Genomic DNA, 19,556 nt, shown 5'->3' on the forward strand with positions numbered 1-19,556 from the left:
CCCCTGGGGTTCGGAGAAAGCTGGGTCACATCGGGCTGCCTTGGCCTCTGAGTTTAGATTCCCACCAGCCTTCAGAGAAACCATTCAAAACCTTCTCATAGCACCCTGGCCTTGGTCCTGGCCCACTCCCAACTTTGCCTCTGGCCTGTGACCCCTGGTAGAAGCCCCTGCCAGGTAAGCAAGGCCTGAAGACTGCTCCACGGAGCAGCAGAGGGGCCCCTCCCCAAACTGGGGGCCCCTGGTACAGCGACAGAACTATCACTGAGGGGCCAGACACTGCAAACCGTCTGTACTCAGCAAGCAGAGTCAGACTCTAGTTTCCCATCCACACAGAAGTGTTGGACTACACCTGCGGGGTGGTTGGGGAGGGGGTGGTGATGCTGGGAGCCAATGGTCCCAGCCATGGTTCTGGCTCTGCTACCTTAAGCAGCGTCACTGCAACTCATCTGAAAGTTATCTCCCTTCGAGATGATGGGGTGCCCTCAACGGTCTCTTCCCTGGCCACGTTTTGAAACCTGTTTGGCCTCAACCGCCACAGGACTTATGACGGGACAGGTAGGGGTTGAGGGATGTCCCGTGTCGCGTTGCTGGGCAGCCGCCACCATCCCAAGCCTGTGCCTCTGGCGCCCCCTTGTGGATTTGTCAGGCGCAGCTGCTCCCAGAGGCCGGGGAGGAGAGTGTGGGGAGGTCAGAGGTCCCTTTGGGAAGGTACACCAGCGGTTTCTGCTGCAGCCCTTACTGCTCAGCAGAGGCTCCAGGGTTCACCAACAGAGGGAGCTCCAGTCACAGGGAGCTGCACCCACAACACTCCCGGGCCCAAAAGAGGAGGGAGAACAAGGGTTTCATCCACATTCTAAGCCACCTGTCGTCTGGGTCTAGCTCATTCCCTTCCAAACTTCTGGGATCACGCGCAGCCTGCTTCTGGCAGGATGAGAGCAGACTGAGCTCCTCCTGCCCTGCCTCCACCACGCCGGGCTGGACGCTGCAGGCTGGGCCTCTGGAAGCTCAGAGCACGTGGGCCCAGGGAAAAAGCCAGACAAGGTGCCATGCAGGGCGGTTTACTCCCAGCCAGGGCCTCCTCCACAGGGTGCCTCTGGCCTGCCTTTCACCACACCCCCCCGTTGCCTCTGCTCCCACCTCCTGGGGATTCGGGCGGTCCACTCTGGGTTCCGAGTCCAGGCCTGGCCAGGAGGATGGGCTGTCTCCGAAGTCACTCATCCACACGGCCAGCCTGAGGGAGGCCAAGGCCGGTCCAGCCCAGAGTCCAAAAGGCCCCCGAGGGAGAGCCCCAGGCTACAGAGGGGCCAGGTGCACTGCGCCCTGAAGTCCCCAACAGTTCACCTTCTGTTACAGAGCTCTGCTGTTCTGTGTGGTCCCAGCACCCCCATTCACACGGGGCGGCTGCTGACAAGGCCAGCTGTCACTGGGACTCTGACGACCCATTTCCATAGCACCTCTCTTCCATGTGGCTGGTCTGCTCCAGAAGCCACTGCTGCTCATGCTCGTTCATTGTCAGCCTGAGCGTCACCTCTTGGAAGACGCTGCTCACAGCCACCTGTGTGAGCCGGACAGAGCAGGGTGGGGCTAAGCTACAGCCACAAGCTCCAGCACCACCAGGCCCCACCACCTGCCTCAGACCTCACCCTTCCACCAGCAACATCCTTACCTGCTCAAAGTGAAGCTTCTGGAACATCCGGATACTCGGTTCATTTCCTTGCCCAATTTTAGCCTCAAATTTGGTCAGACCTAGTTTGGTCACTCCTCCCAGAGAAGATGGGACAGAGGGACGAACCACAGGATGAAGCAAGCCCCTCACAGCCCCTGCCCCTCCTCTCCCACTTTGCAGTGGAGGCACCTGTCACCTGGTCCCCACCCTCAGGCCTGAGGAAGGTCCCACCCACCCAATGTGCCCCACCCCCCACCTGGGGCCTGGCCACCTCCCCGCTGTCTCTGAGGCTTCCTTACCATAAGACATCATCATGAGAACAGCCTCGGTGCCAAAGCCTCTGCGCCTGCAGCTGGGCTCTAGGAGAAACAACGGCAGTCACTGGCGGCACGTGCCACGCTCCACGGTAGGCACAGCCGTGAGGCAGCCCAAACCTTGGTTCATCCTCAACTTGGCACGGCTGGTGCTATTACTGCCGTTGAGCAGACAGGGAAATAGACAAAGAGAAGTCGAAACGACTCGCACAAGGGCTCCCAGCAACTCGACCCCGAAATCGACCCTTTAACCTCAGTGTCCTGCCTCATCAGGACAGTCTTAGGGGAAGGCCGTGGACCAAGGAAGACACGGACTAGAGGGGCTCCTCCCGCAGCATGGGAAGATCTGGGGAGGGTCCTCAGCACTCAGCCCCCCAGCAGGGACAGGGCAACATGAAGCCTGAAGATCACCTCCCCGCCCCCGGCTCCACAAACCAAAGGTTAAATTCACCCCTAAACAGAAGACAGGAATAAAGCAGCCGACCAGGGGTGGATCACCGCGCCGAGGGCCGGCTCAGGGTCCAGCAGCTCCACGGGCCAGAAGGGAGGGAAGGCAGGGCCAGGCAGAACCAACCTGCAATCATGACCTCAATCTCCCCCAGGGAGGGGTCCCCCAGATCCGTGAGAAAGAGGTTTACGTCTCCCGCCATGCAGCTCTCTTCAGTGGTGCTCGGCCGGGCCTGCCACTTCTCTGCATCCAGCACGATGAACGTACACTCTGAGGAGGGAGGCGACAAGGTTACCCTCCCCGAGCAGGGGAAAGGATCACAGTCTTCCTACCCAAACCAGAGAACTGGAGAGCACAGTGGGCCAGGAGGAAAACGAGCCAAGCTTCCCTTAGCTGATGACAAAGCCCGAAATTTGTCTTACGCGGGAAAGAATGGAGGCCAAACAGCAGCTGTGTTCTCAGAGAGCAGGAACCACCACTGTGTTTGGGCAGGACCCGTGAGGGGCAGGGCCTCCAGTTATAGCCAGAGCCCTACACGCTCTACTTTCTCCAAAATCATTCCAAGTCTGATGCTCTGAGTGGGGGAAAAAAAGACAGAAGCCTCGGTCATGGGGCCTGGCTTCCACGGGCATCAGAGTAGGGTGGTTTCTGGCACCTTCCAGACTTTTCAGGAAGGGTTTTTTCTTTTTTTTTTTTTTTCACAAAGCTTCTGGGGCCCAGGAGGCCACGGCTGGAATGAGAAAGGGAGGGAAGCTGGAGCCCGCCTTGCCTCTGGCGCCAGCCCTCCCCCTGCCAGCCCGGCCCAGGGCCTGCGCTCCTCACTGTCCGCGTCCTCCCGCCAGCTCCGCTGCATGGAATGTTCCTGCTCCAGAGTCAGGGGCTCCGAGGCAGTCAGACGCCGCAGCTCCTCTGATCTCATCCACTCGTGGTACCTGCAGAGACAGGGGGGACGGCCTTGGCCATGCAGGACTGACTCGGGAGTAGGGTCTGACATTTTCGGAGATAAAGAAGTGGACGGCAGGAAGCAGCAGCCCACAGGGCTAACACGGGGCTCATGAAAGATCCAAGGAGGGGCGTGCGGGTGGCTCAGTCGGTTAAGCGCCCGACTCCTGATTTCGGCTCAGGTCGCGATCTCCGGGTTGTAAGACGGAGCCCTGCATCAGCCCAGAGCTGGGCGTGGAGACTGCTTGGGATGCTCTCTCTCCCTCTGCCCCGCCCACTGCTCACAACTTGGCGCTCGTGCACGCTCCCTCCAAAAACCAAAAACAAGGAAAGGGTTATAAAAGCCAAGGCAAAGGGCCACAAGCACAAGCCCTAGAAGCAGGGGCGCCTGGGTTGCTCAGTCGTTAAGCGTCTGCCTTCAGCTCAGGTCATGATCCCAGGGGTCCTGGCACTGAGCCCCGTATTAGGCTCCCTGCTCAGTGGGAAGCCTGCTTCTCCCTCTCCCACTTCCCCTGCTCGTGTTCCCTCTCTTGCTGTATCTCCCTCTCTCAAATAAATAATAATAAAATCTTTAAAAAAAAAAAAAAAAGGTCCTAGAAGCAGGCTAGTCTTACAAGAGAACAGCAGGAGGGGTCCATTCTGTCTCTCCAGCTTCCCATCCTGTCTCAGGGGTCAGTGAGGGAGGAGTAGTCTTAAGTCAAACATTCCTCAAATTCCTGAGCAAAAGTCTATGGCAAGCTGTAAAGACAGCTGGACATGCCTCCACAAAGGCCAGACTGGAACCCCCCCCCAAAAGAAAAACCTACAGGGGTGCCTGGGTGGCTGAGTTAAGTGTCTGCCTTCAGCTCAGGTCATGATCCTGGGGTCCTGAAATAGAGCCCAATCGAGCCCTGAGTGGGCTCCCTGCTCAGCAAAGAGCCTACTCCTCCCTTCCCTCCGCCCCTCCCTCCACCCCCCACTTGTGTGCACGCGCTTGCTCTCTCTCTCAAATAAATCTTTTAAAAAAGAAAAACTACAAGGAGAGAGTACACCCCTACATCACCACCATCCAGACGTTTGCCAGCTGCCCTGGCGGAAGTCCCACCCTGAGACTCAGCTCTGGCCTTTCAGAACAGCAAACGTCAGAACAACCTATCAGCTCAGTTTTATGACAAGATACAGTCATGGCTTCAAGAACTGAGCATATCAGGGCGCCTGGGTGGCTCAGTCATTAAGCATCTGCCTTCGGCTCCGGTCATGGCCCTGGGGTCGAGCCCTGCATCTGGCTCCCTGCTCCATGGGGAGGTTACTTCAGGATTCTTTCTCCCTCTGCCCCCCTCCCCCAATCCCACTCGCTCTAAAATAAATAAATCTTAAAAAAAAAATAAAGAAAGAACTAAGCATATTCACTGGCAACAGAGAAATGTCACTAATTTACAATTACGCAGTTTCTTTTCTTACACCCATTTAGTTTACATAAAATCATTCCCCGAAGAAAGTCCAAAACGGAAACTGAAAGGATGGAAGGGAAATGCCAGGGGAGGGGTTGCTGAAGTCCTCAACCTCTGCTTCAGTGCTCGCTTCTTTCTGTAATGACTTCTCACAGCAATGTTTCCGCTTCCCAGAGCAAACAGACTCTAGGATTTGGGATGAGGAAGGCTGACCCTCCTTGCTACATCCTGGGAGAGGAGTTTGCATCCCATGTTAGGTGGACTGTTACCTAGGCACGTGCTCTGCGGTGTAAGGTACCAGCACCACCTTCTTCCCCAGCAGCAAGGTGTTCTCATTTAATCTCATGGTAGCGACCTGCAGGAGGGGAGGGCAAACACTTCAGGACCCGGTGTTTCCTCCCCCTAGGGTGGGAGCCCCGGGCCTCTACTTCGCTAAATGCCTCCGGGAGCTAAGTTGTCAGAAGAACCGTGGTCCTTCTTTCTTTCCAAACATTGCAGAGAACACGGACTCTAGACCCCTTGCGAGAAGGGGAAGACGGCGAGTTAAAGAAAATTACAAAATCCTTGCGTCGCACCTCAAGGGACTAAGCCTGAGCTGCCATTTCTGCGTGCCCCCTTCCATCCCAACTCGCTGAACTACGAAGCCTCAAACCCAAGCGCCAAGACTTAACCCCAAAGCTCCCATCACGTGCCCCTGTCGCGAGGCTCCACCCCAGGATCAACCTTCCGTCCCGCTTCAAGCCTATTTCCAGCCCCTCTTCCCCGCGACCAGCCCAGGCGCCGGTCTCGGGCCCTCTCTCCTCCCCACCCACCAAGCCAGGTCTAACCCGGCCGCTCCCAGGCTTCAGTTCTCAGTCCCCTCCCCTTTGTGTGGACAAGTAGGCTCCTCTCCTCGATCACCCGAACCGCCGGGGTCCCGGAGCGGTTCAGCTCACACCCACGCCCCGCCGACCAAGTAGTCCCCAGCAGACCCGGCGAACCACCTCTTCCGACCTGCCCCGCTTGCCCTCCGACCCGCGGCCCCCTTCCCGCACGCGCCTGGGAGTGCCCCTCCCCCGTTTCCGCCACGCAGACGGCAGCCGCCCCGGCCCAATCCCGGTCCCGCCTCCGCGAGGCGCCCAATCAGCGCGCTCCGTCCCGCCCAGGGCGCGTACGGGCAAGGTGGACTCCGGGCGCGGGCGCATGCGCGCTGTGGGCGCTGGTGCGGGACAGCTGGAGCCGGCGGCGGCGGAGGGGCGGGAGACGGCGGCGGCCGCGGCGGCCCGGAGCGAGCCGGGGCGCAGGTGTCCGGCTGGACGGGAGGGTGGCATGGGCTTGGGCGGCGCCAGGTTCGGGGCTGCTCCGGGAGGGAGGAAGAAGTTGGGGAAAGGCTCGGAGCGGGGCCCTTTAGAAGAGAGGGAGGCTTGAGGCTGGGGAGCCCGAAGGCAGGGCAGAAAACAGGTTGGGGGGTAGGGAATGGAGGCCCCGTTAAAAAGGAGAGGTTTAGAAGCAAGGGATTGGGTTGGAGAGCGACCTGGGCAAGCCCCAGCCCTAAGCAAACAAGTTTGTTGCCCTAGGCGGAGGTGACAGTTAGTTGGACTGCAATGTGTGGTAGTGAGCTCGCCGTTCCTGGCATGGAATGTGGATGCCCCCACAGAGTGACAGAGGGGATGCTCGTGGCGAGGGCGACTTAGTGGCTTGCGAGTCTCCTTCTATCACTTGGAGTCTGAGGGGCATTGAATTCCTTCATGCACCGAACAGCAAGGGAAAAGTTAGAGGAAACCACCCAGGTCTGTCTTCCAGGACAGTCTCATGGCAGGCATTGAGGCCATGTCTGTAATAAAAGTAGCTGGCGGGGGGGTGGGAGGCTGCTCTCCAGAACCGGCCCCCCACGCCAGCGACACCTGTCAGAAAGTTGGAAGTCTGCTCTCTCTCCCCATAGGGAGCCACAGCAGCAGCCGCCGCCCCGGCAGGGAAGGAACCTGAGGACTCCCGGCTGCCGAGCGACCCTTCTTCACTTTTGGAAATGGCCGGTGAAATCACAGAGACTGGGGAGCTCTATTCTCCCTACGTGAGTTTTACTTTTAGAACCTGTTTTACTTTACCCACGTCGTTGCCACGGGATCCTAGAGAAGCACCGTGCTTCCTGGACCGTACTACAGAGGACAGCTGCTTTGAGGCCCTGGGGAAAGCCAGGGAGGGGAACGCCATTTGGCTACAGCCATATTGCTGCTGTCCTGGCTCAGAGCATGTGATGAGAGTTTGTTCACGTGTTGGATGCTGGTCAGAGTGTGTGGTCAAGGAAACAAAGCTGATTCCTTGTGATCTTGATGTCGGGGCCACCAGCACTTGTAAACTGTGCTGCTGCTCAGGGATGGTGATTGACAGCTGTTGACTCTGGCTTTGCCCATCTCAGCAGTTTGAAAGCACTTTGGTTGCCAGCTGAGTTGTCAGTTGTGCAACTTTTATGGTCTTGGATGGCGTAAGAGGCAGAGAAAGCGTGCAGAGACTTCCAAGTGCAGTTTGCTGGAGTCTGTAATTAGAACAATTAGAAGGATTGATTTCTTACTGTGTTGGGTCTGTGTCCCTCCCCCCACACACACACCCCCACCTCCCACAGGTGTGCTCAGTGTATCTTCTTTGTGTAATGAAAGATTGGTCCTGGTTACATCACAGAGTTCTCTTGCCGGATACCTAGCTGGAGGATTAGAATAATCAAGTGATTGACTCATGGTGCTACTAAGTATCCCAGGGATACTTAGCAACCCTGCCTGAAGTAACAAAAGCCCTCTTTCTAGAATTTACCTAACCTTAAGCAGTTGCCCCGCTATGCACTTAGTTCCTAGTCTGGGAATCCCTGCTTTGTCTCTGCTGACCTCACGGACTCTGGAGCTGTGGCGCGATCGATAAGGAGCATCTCAGAAAACAGCTGGCAGAAAGCCTTTCTGACATCACGGTCTTCCAGCTGGGTCTGTGTCTTATGTGTGTAGCACCGAAGGAGACTCCTTTCTCTCCATAATTTAGCAAGGGAAGGTGTTTCTTGAACTTTGGACTGAATCTAATCGTGTTCCTTTCATCCGAGGAATTGTCTAACAGCTCACAGCCTCCTCTTGGTATCAGCAGTGAAATGTCCCCACCGTCCGTACAAGTTGCCGTCCTCCCTGCTGCTGCTCAGAGCATGTATTGGTTGAGAGATGAGAAGATGAGTTATTTCTGTAACTGGGTTTTAGAAAGGAAAAAACTTTGATATGCAGTTTTCTGGGGTCCCCAATTATTCGCCTAATCATTTCACACATGTACCCACAGGAAATTAGGCAGTGAGGCCTAAAAGTCTCAGTGGGTTCTGCTCCCCACCCCCAACTTTCCTGTGTGTTTGGTTTCGTTTGAGGTGTGTGTTTAAGGGCATACTCTGGGCATTTGCCATAAGCAACTGCTTGCATTCTCTTATCCTGCCCCTACCCGTGGAGAGAGATGTAGAGAGGTTGGGTGGGGAGGCGGCGTTAGCTGGGAGTTAGCGGTCAGGCTTTGAGGCGAGACCGTGCCTTCTTCCAGAGGTTTCCCTAGGGAGAGTGGTTCTCGATCCCTTGTGAGACCAGGAGAAGGGCATAGGTTCACCCTCCGCTGAGCCCAGGAAAATGGTGGAACTCACTTCACTACAGACACTGCTCTGAGTCCCCTGCTCAGTGCAGTGCAGCCCGGACCTGCTCTCCAGGTCCTGGGAAACCGAGACACTGAGCACTTACTTGGTTCATGGAGGTGCATCAGCCCATGATGGGCGTTATTCCCAACGCAAAGCCCCTCTCCTACCTCAGTGTTGCCCTGTTGTCCGCTCTTTTCCTCTTCAGGGGCGTCCGGGATGTCTGCCTTAGCTTGCATTATTCTGTGTAAATTGTGTGCAGTGGGCAGGCCAGCGTCATGGGACTCTGGCGACAGGCCCTCTCAGTGGCAGCGCTGGGCTCACAGCATGGTTCAGGCCCGCACGTCCCCCTGGAAGTGATCCCAGAACAGGCATGTCTGGGTTCCCTGTGTACGGGGACCAGGAACAGCTCAGGGCTGCAGGGATTATGGGACCCAAATAGAGGACGACGTGGGCTGCCGAGGGCCCTGCCAGCCCAGTCTTGTCAAAGATCGTTGCCGTTGCTTTCGAAGGAAAGGTCACTCGTTTCACAGCCTCAGATCCTAGTCATTGCTTCCGCATCTCTGCTGCCTTCTGTTTCCTTTAACAACTGTCACTGGGGAAGCGGACGAAAACCGCCCGTGTCGCCCGCCTCACGCCCATCTGTGGGTGAGCCCGCTGGGTGGGAGGAAAGGCAGCAGGAACGCTGCACTGAGCTCCCTAAGCACGGGGCGCAGGTCCGCCATCCAAGGGAGTGGGGGAGAACGGGAGGAGGCACTTCGGCCTGCAGGGGGCTTGATTCTTCTGCTCTCGGCCACACCTTCCAGGAGGTAGTCCCCACACAACTGGCAGGAGAGACCGTCTCCTTCCTCCCCCTCCTCCCGCCCCCACAGCTGCCTTTGACCTGCTGTGGCTCAGCTCCGACTCGCCTCCATAGCCCTCATAATGGGTCCACACCGGCACCGTTGTTGAAGGTCGAGTGGCTTTAACTCTCACCAGGGAGGTGAAGAAGTCTCACGTTACCCTACAGGGTTCCCAGAGCCCCACTAGGCCCTGAGTTCTTACTTTGAAACTAAAAAAGAGTGACGGCATAAGACAAATGTGATTATCCATTTCTGCTCCCAACTGTCCGTCCCCGGTTAGCTTCTTCAAGTTCTTGAAAGATCTTTTGCACTGAGACTTACCTGAAGTGTCCATTGAGAGTGTGTTTATTTCACTGTGTTTATCCCCGGTGGTTCTCAGTGGTTCTCAGCTGGTGGCAGTCTTGCCCCCCCCCACCATACACACACACACACACACACACACACACCCCACCCCAGGACATTTGGCTATGTCCAGAGACATCTGTGACCATCACAACACAGGTGCAAGGTTGGGTGGTACTGGAACCTAGTCAGTAGAGGCCGGGGATGCTGCTAACATCCTACAGTCCACAGGACGGCCCCACCACATCTGGCCCCAAATGTCAGAAGTGCTGAGGCTGGGCTGTGTGATGGACCCTTGACCTTTCCATCGCAAGACCTTTAGGCATCACTGTATTCACAGATGCCTCTTGTACTGTTTCATTTCCTTATAAAACTTTTGGCTAAGAACCATCACTTTCTCCTTGCTTGCATCACGAGAACCTTCACTGGGGCCATTTTCCATAAAGAGAAAGGGTCCACCCTTCTTAAATGTTACTGCTCAGAAAAGCGATACGCGGAGAACAAAGCCGCAGGGAGCTGTAGGGACACGGTTCAAGCTTGTTTTAATCCTTTTGGGATCTGTCTGTGGGATCAAACGGGGACTGTGATGTTTAAAACGGGACAAAGACTGGGACTTACGTCAGAGAAGACCTGGCCAGGTCCAGTCAGCTCGGCGGAGGATTCCTAGCTGGAGACTGTATGCCACCCACCCTGAGAAGTGACACACGGGCCACAGGGAGCCTCACAGGGGGCAGTGGGGAAAAGATAACCCTGAAAACCCAAACTAGGACATAAATGTTCTTGTTCCAGGGTTCAAAAGAGGGGAGCAGGACTGGAAGGGTTTTGTGGTGGAAGCAGCATTAGAATGTGTCCGAGTGTTGGGTGCGATTTGAGGGGCTGGGCAGGGGGCAGGGGGTGGGTGCCCTCTGCCAAGAGTAAATGGACAGTGGGCAGAGCTCTTTCCCGTCCACGGGATACCTTCCTGTCCAGCACTCAGATGCGCTCTTCAGCACCTGCCTGGAAGTCTGGCCCTCCCTAATCACTTCTCCCCCCAGCTCTATTTAAAATAAAAAAATTCTGACTGAGGTTAGGAAAATGGCCCCAATTTGTGTTTCTGATTAAAAAAAAAAAAAAGTACATGGTTATTTTAGAAATTTTTAAAAAATATATTAAAGTGTATATTTCTAAGACCGGGGAAGTAAAAATGAGAGATGGGTAGGTGTTCCCAGAGATGACGTGTTTGTGTTGTTGTTGTTGTTGTTGTTGTTTTAAGATTTTACTTATTTGACAGACAGAGATCACAAGTAGGCAGAGAGGCAGGCAGAGAGAGGAGGAAGCAGCTCCCTGCTGAGCAGAGAGCCCGATGCGGGGCTCGATCCCAGGACCCTGGGATCATGACCTGAGCTGAAGGCAGAGGCTTTAACCCACTGAGCCACCCAGGTGCCCCTGTGTTGTTGTTTTTAACAAAAACAGGTTTTTAACAGAAAAGCTAGCTAAGTCAGCCGATGTCATAGAGCACAGGGAGCCCAGTTAGGAAGTGGCTGTCCCAGTCCAGGCTGAAAGCAACTAAATGGAAATCGGACCAGAGATAGCCAGAGAAGCCTCTTCTGAAAGAGAATGGCTAGCGCTGAGATACGCAGAAGGGAGGAGGCGGGGGTGGCTGGCAGACAGTGGGTTTGAGGTCTGCAGGAAGGCTGGTGCGGAGAAAGGTCCGGTGGCCCTCTGTCCAGCCATGGTAGTTAAAGCCTCAGCACTGAGTGAAGTGGCTGAGGGGGAAAACGAGGAGAGAGGAAAAGAGACCGCTTACGTCAGAGTATAAGAAGGAATAAAGACTACGAAAGCCATTGGATTAGGTAAATAGGAGGTCACTGGTGATTTTGAAGAATGTAGTTTCAGAAGAGCTCTGGGATGGAAACCACAAAGTACAGAAACTTAGAAACAAAGGCAGGGGAAGTAGGTAGCTACTCCAATGAGTTTGGTTAAGAGAAATAAGAGAATTGTGTTTCAAAGGTGTCAAGGACGCTTGTAGGCAGAGGGGAAGAGCTGGCAGGAGGAAGATTCCAGAAAGAAGGACTGAGCCCAGAAGTTTGGATGCAGGGCTTAGAGTCCCCCAGGAGGAAAGACACAGGTTTCCCACCGGCAGGGAGGGGGTTGGGAGGATGCGGACCCTGATTTTTGAGCAAGGGGGGAATGGGGCATGGGCAGGGCACGTCAGATGGCCTCAGTTACCCCCATAACATGGGACACAGCCTTCGGCTGAGAGCGGTGGGGTCGGGGCTTGGGGCACGAAGAGTGAGGTTTGATGGTTTCTTGTGGGAGATGCCGAGAAGTCTGGGGTGGAATAAACACAGTCTGATGCTGGCAGAGCACAGGTGAGGGAACCATTCGTTTGTTGTGGGACCAGTCATTCTAGTTTAAAAAAAAAAAAAAAAAGAAAGAAAGAAAGAAAAAGAAAGTTTCCAGGAACTTTTAGCATCTTTGTATAGGGAGCAGAGGACTCAGGTGCCAGGTCCATCCAAGGCCTGGGGGGCGGGGGTGGGCAGGGGAGGGACTGAGGCAGGGGTAGACCGAGCTTGGTGGAACTAGCCCATCATAAATGATGCCAAAGAACACAAGTGACGCTGGAGTGGGCGGGTGGGGCCACCGCAGGCGTCTGCGGGAATGGCCAGGGCTCCGGAGGCTTCAGCTCAGAGAAGGGCGTTTCCTGGTTGAGCTCTTGAAAAAAAGAAAATGACAGTTAACTGCTAGAGTCGAGTTGGTAGGAATGAGAGTTGAAAACTTGAGGTCAGTGACCTGGCAGTTCTGCTCAGAGGCCGGTTGTCGGGGGCAGGGCAGCCGCTGCTGGTGGGTAGCTGCTCGCTTTTTGGGGCGACAAAGTGGAATTCGGTGGTGCTGCTGGTTGTACAGCTTGTGACTGTGCTAGAAACAAACCCCTGAACTGTGTCCTTGGAAGGAACTTTTTTATTGAGTTTTTAGTTTTAATTCCAGCGTAGTCAACATTCAGTGCTCTGTCAGTTTCAGGTGTCGAGTACAGTGACTCAGCAGTGCTGGGCGCCACTAGTGCTCCCGAGACCGGCGTGCTCTTCGTCCCCTTCACCTGTCTCGTCCAGTCCCCGGCCCACTGCCCCTCTGGTGACCATCAGTGTGTTCTCTGTCGTTAAGAGTCCATTCCTTCATTTGTCGGTCTCTCCCTCCCTCCCTCCCTCCCTCTCTTTTTTTCCCCCTTTGTTTCTGAAATTCCCCATGAGTGAAATCCTGTGTCATTTGTCTTTCTCTGACTTCCACTGCTTAGCGTTATACTCTCTAGCTCCAGCCACATCATTGCAAACAGCAAGATTTCATTGGTTTTGATGGGAATACTGTTTCACTGTACATCTGTACCATTTCTTGTTTATCCGTTCATTTGTCAGTGGCCACCTGGGCTGCTTCCATAATTTGGCTGTCATAGATAATCCTGCTATAAGCATAGGGGTGCATGCATCCCTTTGAATTAGTATTTTTGTATTGGGGAGTAAATACCCAGGAGTGTAATTACCAGATAATAGTATAGTTCTCTTGCTAACTTTTTTTTTTTTAAGATTTTTATTTATTTATTTGACAGAGAGAGAGATCACAAATAGGCAGAGAGGCAGGCAGAGAGAGAAGGGGGAAGCAGGCTCCCTGCTGAGCAGAGAGCCCGATGCGGGGCTCGATCCCAGAACCCTGAGATCGTGACCCGACCCGAAGGCAGTGGCTTAACCCACTGAGCCTCCCAGGCGCCCCTCTTGCTAACTTTTGGAGGCACCTCCATACTGTCTTCCCCAGTGGCTACACCACTTTGCATTCCCACCAGCTGTGCACAAGGGTTCCCCTTTCTCTACATCCTCACCAACACCTGTCGTTTCCTGTGTTGCTGATTTCAGCCATTCTGACAGGTGTGAGGTGATCGTTCGTTGTGGTTTTGATTTGCATTTCCCCAATGATAAGTGACGTTGAGCATCTTTTCTTTTGTCTCATGGTCATCTATATGTCTTTGGACAAATGTCTGCCCATGACTTCTCTCCATTTTTCTTATGGGATTATTTATTATTTAGCTGTTGAATTGTATGAATTCTTTATGTACTTCGGATACTAATCCTTTATCAGCTGTGTCGTTTGCAAATAACTTTAAAGAGTGAATTTTATGGCATGTGAATTATATCTCAGTTTTCATAAAAATCCCTGAAGTTAGGGAGTAGGGAGGATGGTGGGGGAAAGGAAGCAGCGTGAATGTCAACATCCAGGACGATGGCAAGAATGGGTGGGGAACAGGGTCGGGTCACGTGCTCAGAGGTCTGGGAAGAGTGGAGGTTTCTGTAGGTCAGCACTAGGTTCCTCCTTGTGCCAGTCCCCCGATGTGGCTCTGTGTCCTCCGGAAGCCTCCAGCCTGGTTGGGCAGGGAGCTAACATCCACGGCACAGTTTGAATAATAGGAAAAGACAAGGTGGTGGGGTGGTGACAGCGGAAGCGGAGAAGGAACCTGATCAGCAGAGACACCTTGGGAAGAGCGACGGAATGTGGGACCCGAGCCCTTGAAGTGTTGACGTTCGCTTCCCTAGCAGCCAGTGGCAGAGCGCACCTCCTTTGAACCTAGGCGGAATTCTGCCTTCCGACCCGCTTCCCCAGCTCAAGTCTGGCCTCCCTGCCTCCAGTCTGGCTGTCACCAGGCTCGTCTTTGGGAGTTGATCCCTCTGGGGGCGTGACTGTCACTTCTGTTGCTTCCAGGTGGGGCTGGTGTACATGTTCAACCTCATCGTGGGCACAGGTGCGCTCACCATGCCCAAGGCCTTTGCCACCGCGGGGTGGCTGGTCAGCCTGGTCCTGCTGGTGTTCCTGGGCTTCATGAGGTAAGAGGCTGGCACGCGGCGGGTGGTGGCGGGGCGGGGGGGGGGGCGGGTTGTAGCGGGAGAAGCCTGCCCAGGGAGCCCTGACTTCTCTTCATTAACACGAGGAAGCGTGCCTGTGGGGGCAGCCAGATGTCCCCAGCGAATCCCAACCAGGGTGGCCCAGCAACCGGAAAGGAGACACAAAGGTCTCCAGGTCTCGTGCTAGCAGGACAGTCACACAGCCTGATCAGTTAAGAGTCCAGCCGTCTGACCAGGCTGTGGAATGTTCCGCGTGATGCTCACATTGCTTCCCCAGCTGGTTGACTGCCCCGGTTGTATACTTTCTTAATGGTACCGTTAATTTTTGTTCTCCGAGAAAATACCACCTAGCCCCAGAAAAAGATGGGACGAATGTCTGCGGTGATAAGGGGAGTCGGTGCGGAATTTAGAACTCGCTTAAAGCAGTCCACGGAGTCGGTGGCAAGCACACAGGTGCACACGTAATCAACGGTTAGCCTCACCTCGTGCCTGGCAGCAAACAGGTGCCCAGAGCCTTCCCAACCTTTCAGGGGCTCCTGCTCCTTGAGCCGCGTGTGTGGGGTCCTCCGGCTGTGCTCCCCAGAGGGGAGAGCCTACTTGAGTTTCCTCCCAGGGATTCTGCGTGGAAGTGGGAATTCATTCAGCAAGTACCCTGGGCCCGTAAGGGATTTAGGACTATGTGTTTCCAGGTACAAATCCATGAGCCTCCAGAGAGGCGAGGGAACACCTGGAAACACACCCCAGGGGCACATCCCCTGGGAGAGGTGACACCAGGCACTGTTTTTAGGTGAACAGAACAAAGATCACTGCTTTCAAGACTTTCCTCTCTCTGTGGAGATGTAAGGAGTGGAGATAGTAACAGAGTTGTAGAGTAAGTTGGAAGGTGATGGGTGATGTGGAAAAAACGCTACAAAGCATGGCGGGGTGAGGCTTAGAGGAGGTGGGGGCCGTGGCAGTTTTCGGCAGGTGGTCGGTGGTCTCAGAGGGCAGCATTTCGGCAGACGGGAAGGAGGAAGGAGGGGTGCTCTGGGAAGGATGACACACGGGCTATAGTTGAGGCCAATGAGAACCTCGAAGAGGCTGAATGGGCTAGGAGAACACCCACATTTCTCTGTTCCTGCACCCCATTTCTTTTGGGAGTTTTGTGGCCATCCTTGGGGTACTGTTGGCTCATTACGTCCTGCGGGTCCTGGCAGCCAAGAGCCTAGAAGTCCTCGTCCTTCTGTGGCTCTGGTGTCCCCTTTAAAGGACCTTCAGCACAGGCAGCCGTCTGAATGGGAAGTAATTATTGGGGGCCCCCAGGTAGGGCCTGCCGTGTCCCCTCCCTGCTCAACCCATTAATATTTGAACATGATCGATGAGTTGGCTTCATGGAACCACGAGAAGCCTCTTTACGCCTTAACTAAGATTGATTCCAGTTTTACTTGCAAAAAAAGGGAAAATCTAAAGTCCTTAAAATGGTCACTTAAGCAAGATAATGAGAAACCTTTCTAGAAGGTGCCAAGGCACTGGAATGGGAGTTTCAGAGCCAGCTGCCCTCCAGCCCCCAAGATGGAGTGGGTGTGGGCTGAGCAGTCAGCATGCGGCAGGTGAGGGAGCTCGAGGAGGGCTGGGGTGAAGTCTCGAGAAGGAGACTGTGCTGCCGGGGTTCGGCAGAGAGGGACGGGTTTACGGACAGCAGCCCTGCTGACTGGAGCCCCGTGCTCTCTGGCTGACGTCTGGGCCTCTCCAGCTTCGCTGAGAGGAAGAGTGAAGACGCTTTTCACTCCAGTGTGACCCCTCAACTAATGTCTGCTGCCACGTCCCAGTGTCCCTTTCAGTTCAAGCCATAAAAATGCAAGCTTACTTTTCCATTATCTAGATTATGAGGAAAGCAAAGGTACTGCCAAAAAAGGCACATTCTGGAGCCAAATGTCCCTTTTCAGTTACCCACGCTTGCGCTCCGTCGGCTAGTGCCTGTCACTGGGAGCGGACCACTCTCTGGGTCCCAGCAAGGAGCGGTGAGAGCTGCCCGCTGCCCTGCGGCTTTCAGAAGCCCCTGGGAATCGGCCGCCTCCCCGCTCTGCCCCCAGCAGGCCCCTTCTTGGTGTGTGGTATCGCATCGCCCCACACCCCCCTTCCCCCAGGCTCACACTCTGCCCCCCCCACCCCTGTTGCACACCCCTCTCTCCCGGGCATCCAGTCACATTCTAAACGTAGACAGGGCCATCAAGGCAAGCGCGCCCGGCGTCACGTGCACACGCATTTTATCAGGTCAGATGCATCTCAAAGGTCCCCAGGGAACAGCTCTCAGAAGAGAGAACGCTTTAGGCTTGCCGGTCTGGTCAGGTCTTAAAATGGTTTTTCCTGTTTCATTGTACCACCCCCAACCCCTACCTGCCTTTGGCAATTCCCGCGTGGCCCTGCCCCGCAGCTTCGTGACGACTACCTTCGTGGTAGAGGCCATGGCGGCAGCCAACGCTCAGCTCCACTGGAAGAGGATGGAAAACCACCAGGTGTGTGTATTGTCCTTGTCTCCGGGCGGTGCCTGCGGTGCGCTGTGCCAGGACGGGCGGCCCTGGGGGCCCAGTTCTTTCCCGCCCAGCACCACTCCGAGACCCCTGTCCCGGAGCCAAGGCTTGACAGCCACATAGCTTAGCAAAAAGATGCAGCCTCTGCTCTCAGCGTCATGTCATGGGTCCCTTGAACCCTTACCTTGAGCTCACTCATCATTCTGAACCCCAGAACTGTGCTGCAGCTTCAGACCTGACATCTGAGTGTCCACACCTCCTAGCATGGCAGCGTGGCGGTGCTGGGGGGCCCCCGGTCAGATAGCGTGGAGGTGCTGGGGGGGGAGCCAGTCAGACACCTTCTGGAAAGAAATAACAAAGGAAATGGGTTCTGCAATTTTCCATGGGTTTTCTGGAGTGTTATATGTGCCCCTCCCCCTTCTTCCTTGTTTGTTCCCCCTCCTGCCCCACCCCTCCTAGGAGGAGGAAGATGACGACTCTTCCACGGCCTCCGACAGTGATGTCCTTGTCCAGGACAACTATGAGCGAGCAGAGAAACGGCCCATCCTGTCAGTGCGTAAGTCTTGGGGTTCTGGACAGGCAGGCACCTCCCTCTGGTCCACAGGGTTCCCTTTCTTCATAGAGAGGACAGGGAGTCTCTGCGCAGACCCTCTGGCCAGAGCGCGAGCCTGGGGTGCAGGCTTCACCCTGCTGGCTCCCCCACTTGCTGACGTTTGCAGCTTGGGCAAGTTACTTACCTCAGCGCCCGGGGCACACTGGAAGCTCAAATATATGTGGGGTGGCTCACTTCGTCCTCCCGTCCCACCGTGGTCCCCTCCCCGGTCCCACCCAGCAAGTCAGGGCCAGGTGTCCAAGCTCCAGCCCCGCCACACCTCCTCCCATAGCAAGCATCCCTGGGATCCCTTTCTGTAGACTGTTTTAAAATATTTCAAGTAGGAGACATGAGAAGTTTTCACAAGAATTTGAAATGCTTCAGGATTTCCTTACTCTGGAAATTTAGTGAGCTCAGCACCTCCTCTGGGAGCTTTTCCGAATGAAAACCGCTTCTTCTTCCTTGTCTGTTTGGCTCCACAGAGAGACGTGGATCTCTGAACCTTTTTGAAATCACAGACCGGGTGGAAATGGGACAGATGGCCTCCATGTTCTTCAATAAAGGTATGAGTTCTTTCTCAAGGTGGGGCGAGGGCAAAGCTTGGCGGGTACTTCCCGACAGACCTTGACGGCTGGGGGTGGGGCAGGGAGCAGGGGAGCGGACTGTCTGCGCCCCACCGCCCCCGCCCTCGCGAGCAGCTGCCTCGAGAGAGGGCTGAACCACTCACCTTGCTTTCCTGCATCCTGCCCGGTTCATCAGCGCGGGGAGGAGAGAGGCCGAGACTAGGCTCCTCCTGCTTGTAGAGGTCAGGAATCCTGAGCAGCTTCTCAAGGAGGGAACCCAGTGGAGCCGGCCGGCAGCTTTGTGCCTCTTGCTTGACTGCTTCTGACTTGTCTCCCTTTTCTTGCGGACGATTCAGGCCAGGACACTGCAGGGCAGGCACCTCTGACAGTGGTAGGCTACACCGTGCCCTCCCCTGTGTGTGCGTACCTGTTTCTCGCTCTCATTTTCCGTCTCATGTGCCCTGGTGGCCAGCAGAGGGCGCAAGGAGTCCACGCGCGGCTTGCTGTCTGGGCACCTACTAGGAGCCCTCGCCACCCCACCTGCTCCTTAGCGGCATCGCCTGTGGCTGAGAAGGCCCCCCTGCCCCAGCCCTAATGTTTAGTGACAACGCTGTGTACCTCCACGGCAAATGTTGTTCTTTGGGAAGATGAGCTGTTTAAGAGCTTAGCTTCTTAGTGCCCAAACCTGCCCGTTTCCCCTTCACAGATAGACCGATCTCAGTAAATCCTCGTCTCTGTAAGAGTCTTCTCTTTGGGAGGTTTTCTGTCCCTTTGTCACAGCCCCTTGTATGCAAGGGTAGCATCTCCCCTGGCTCTTTCTAGTCTTGAATGTGGCTGCAGTAACTCGAAGCCTGGGGGACCGTAGAAACCAGAGTCTTCCGGACTGCTTCTCAGGACATTAAGCATTCGGTTTATCACTGGTGGTGTGATTTGACCGTCCAGTCCGGAAGAGAATGATCATCAGCCAAAGACTGTCTGAGGGTTTGGGTCCCACCCTTCCTACCAGCCTCACAGAGGGTTCCAGAATCCATGAAGACCAGATTGGTGTGTGCAGCCCGTCCGTGTTTTCCCTCTCTCCCTATCTCATTAGATGAAGATAAGAGCATAAACATTTCCTCCTGGCAGCCGCATGCCATCCCCCTCCAAATGTGGGCTTTGGAAGGAAGACGTACATTGGAGAGAGGACATACAGCTTTGAAACCTCCTTTCCGATTAGCGTGTTTTACAGTCTGTCCCGATTTCTTTCTTTCTTTTTTTTTAAAGATTTTATTTATTTGACAGAGAGAGACAGAGAGGGAACACAAGTCGGGGCGGGGGTGGGGGAAGCAGACTCCCTGCTGAGCAGGAAGCCTGATTCGGGGCTGGATCCCAGGACCCTGGGATCATGACCTGAGCCAAAGGCAGACGCTTAACGACTGAGCCACCCAGG

General features: G+C 55.1%; 2 protein-coding genes across 10 annotated transcripts in view; one reads left to right on the forward strand and one right to left on the reverse strand.

The window, feature by feature from the left end:
- Positions 1-1,043: 1,043 nt before the first annotated feature.
- Positions 1,044-5,891, reverse strand: NAT9 (N-acetyltransferase 9). 8 transcript variants are annotated; one of them, XM_080827266.1, is made up of 7 exons: positions 5,839-5,891; positions 5,070-5,155; positions 3,251-3,360; positions 2,555-2,698; positions 1,966-2,025; positions 1,667-1,761; positions 1,044-1,555 (listed from the first exon to the last, which is right to left on the reverse strand). In XM_080827266.1, the coding sequence occupies exons 2-7, from the start codon at positions 5,144-5,146 to the stop codon at positions 1,421-1,423; spliced, it is 621 nt and encodes a 206-aa protein (XP_080683392.1). In that variant the 5' UTR covers positions 5,147-5,155; positions 5,839-5,891; the 3' UTR covers positions 1,044-1,420. The 8 variants fall into 8 exon arrangements, with proteins under 8 accessions (XP_080683392.1, XP_080683394.1, XP_080683390.1 ...); XM_080827268.1 differs by having other exon boundaries at positions 5,794-5,862; XM_080827264.1 differs by having other exon boundaries at positions 5,784-5,860.
- A 107-nt stretch (positions 5,892-5,998) lies between these two features.
- The window catches only part of TMEM104 (transmembrane protein 104), a 51,012-nt gene continuing 37,454 nt past the window's right edge, over positions 5,999-19,556 (forward strand). For both annotated transcript variants that reach the window (XM_080827578.1, XM_080827579.1), the window contains exons 1-6: positions 5,999-6,083; positions 6,722-6,850; positions 14,323-14,444; positions 16,876-16,957; positions 17,432-17,528; positions 18,047-18,127. In XM_080827578.1, the coding sequence (XP_080683704.1) occupies positions 6,806-6,850; positions 14,323-14,444; positions 16,876-16,957; positions 17,432-17,528; positions 18,047-18,127 (427 nt within the window). In that variant the 5' untranslated portion in view covers positions 5,999-6,083; positions 6,722-6,805. The remainder of the gene's footprint in view (positions 6,084-6,721; positions 6,851-14,322; positions 14,445-16,875; positions 16,958-17,431; positions 17,529-18,046; positions 18,128-19,556) is intronic.

The sequence above is a fragment of the Martes martes genome, assembly GCF_963455335.1.
Source record: "Martes martes genome assembly, chromosome: 16".
NCBI classification, from domain to species: domain Eukaryota; kingdom Metazoa; phylum Chordata; class Mammalia; order Carnivora; family Mustelidae; genus Martes; species Martes martes.

Excerpts from the sequence above, each read along its gene's own strand:
- NAT9 (XM_080827266.1), bottom strand. The coding sequence starts at position 5,146 with ATGAGATTAAATGAGAACACCTTGCTGCTGGGGAAGAAGGTGGTGCTG. Across the intron at positions 3,361-5,069 it reads ACCGCAGAGCACGTGCCTAG|GTACCACGAGTGGATGAGAT; the intron begins GTAACAGTCCAC and ends CTGTCTCTGCAG. Across the intron at positions 1,556-1,666 it reads AGAAGCTTCACTTTGAGCAG|GTGGCTGTGAGCAGCGTCTT; the intron begins GTAAGGATGTTG and ends CGGCTCACACAG.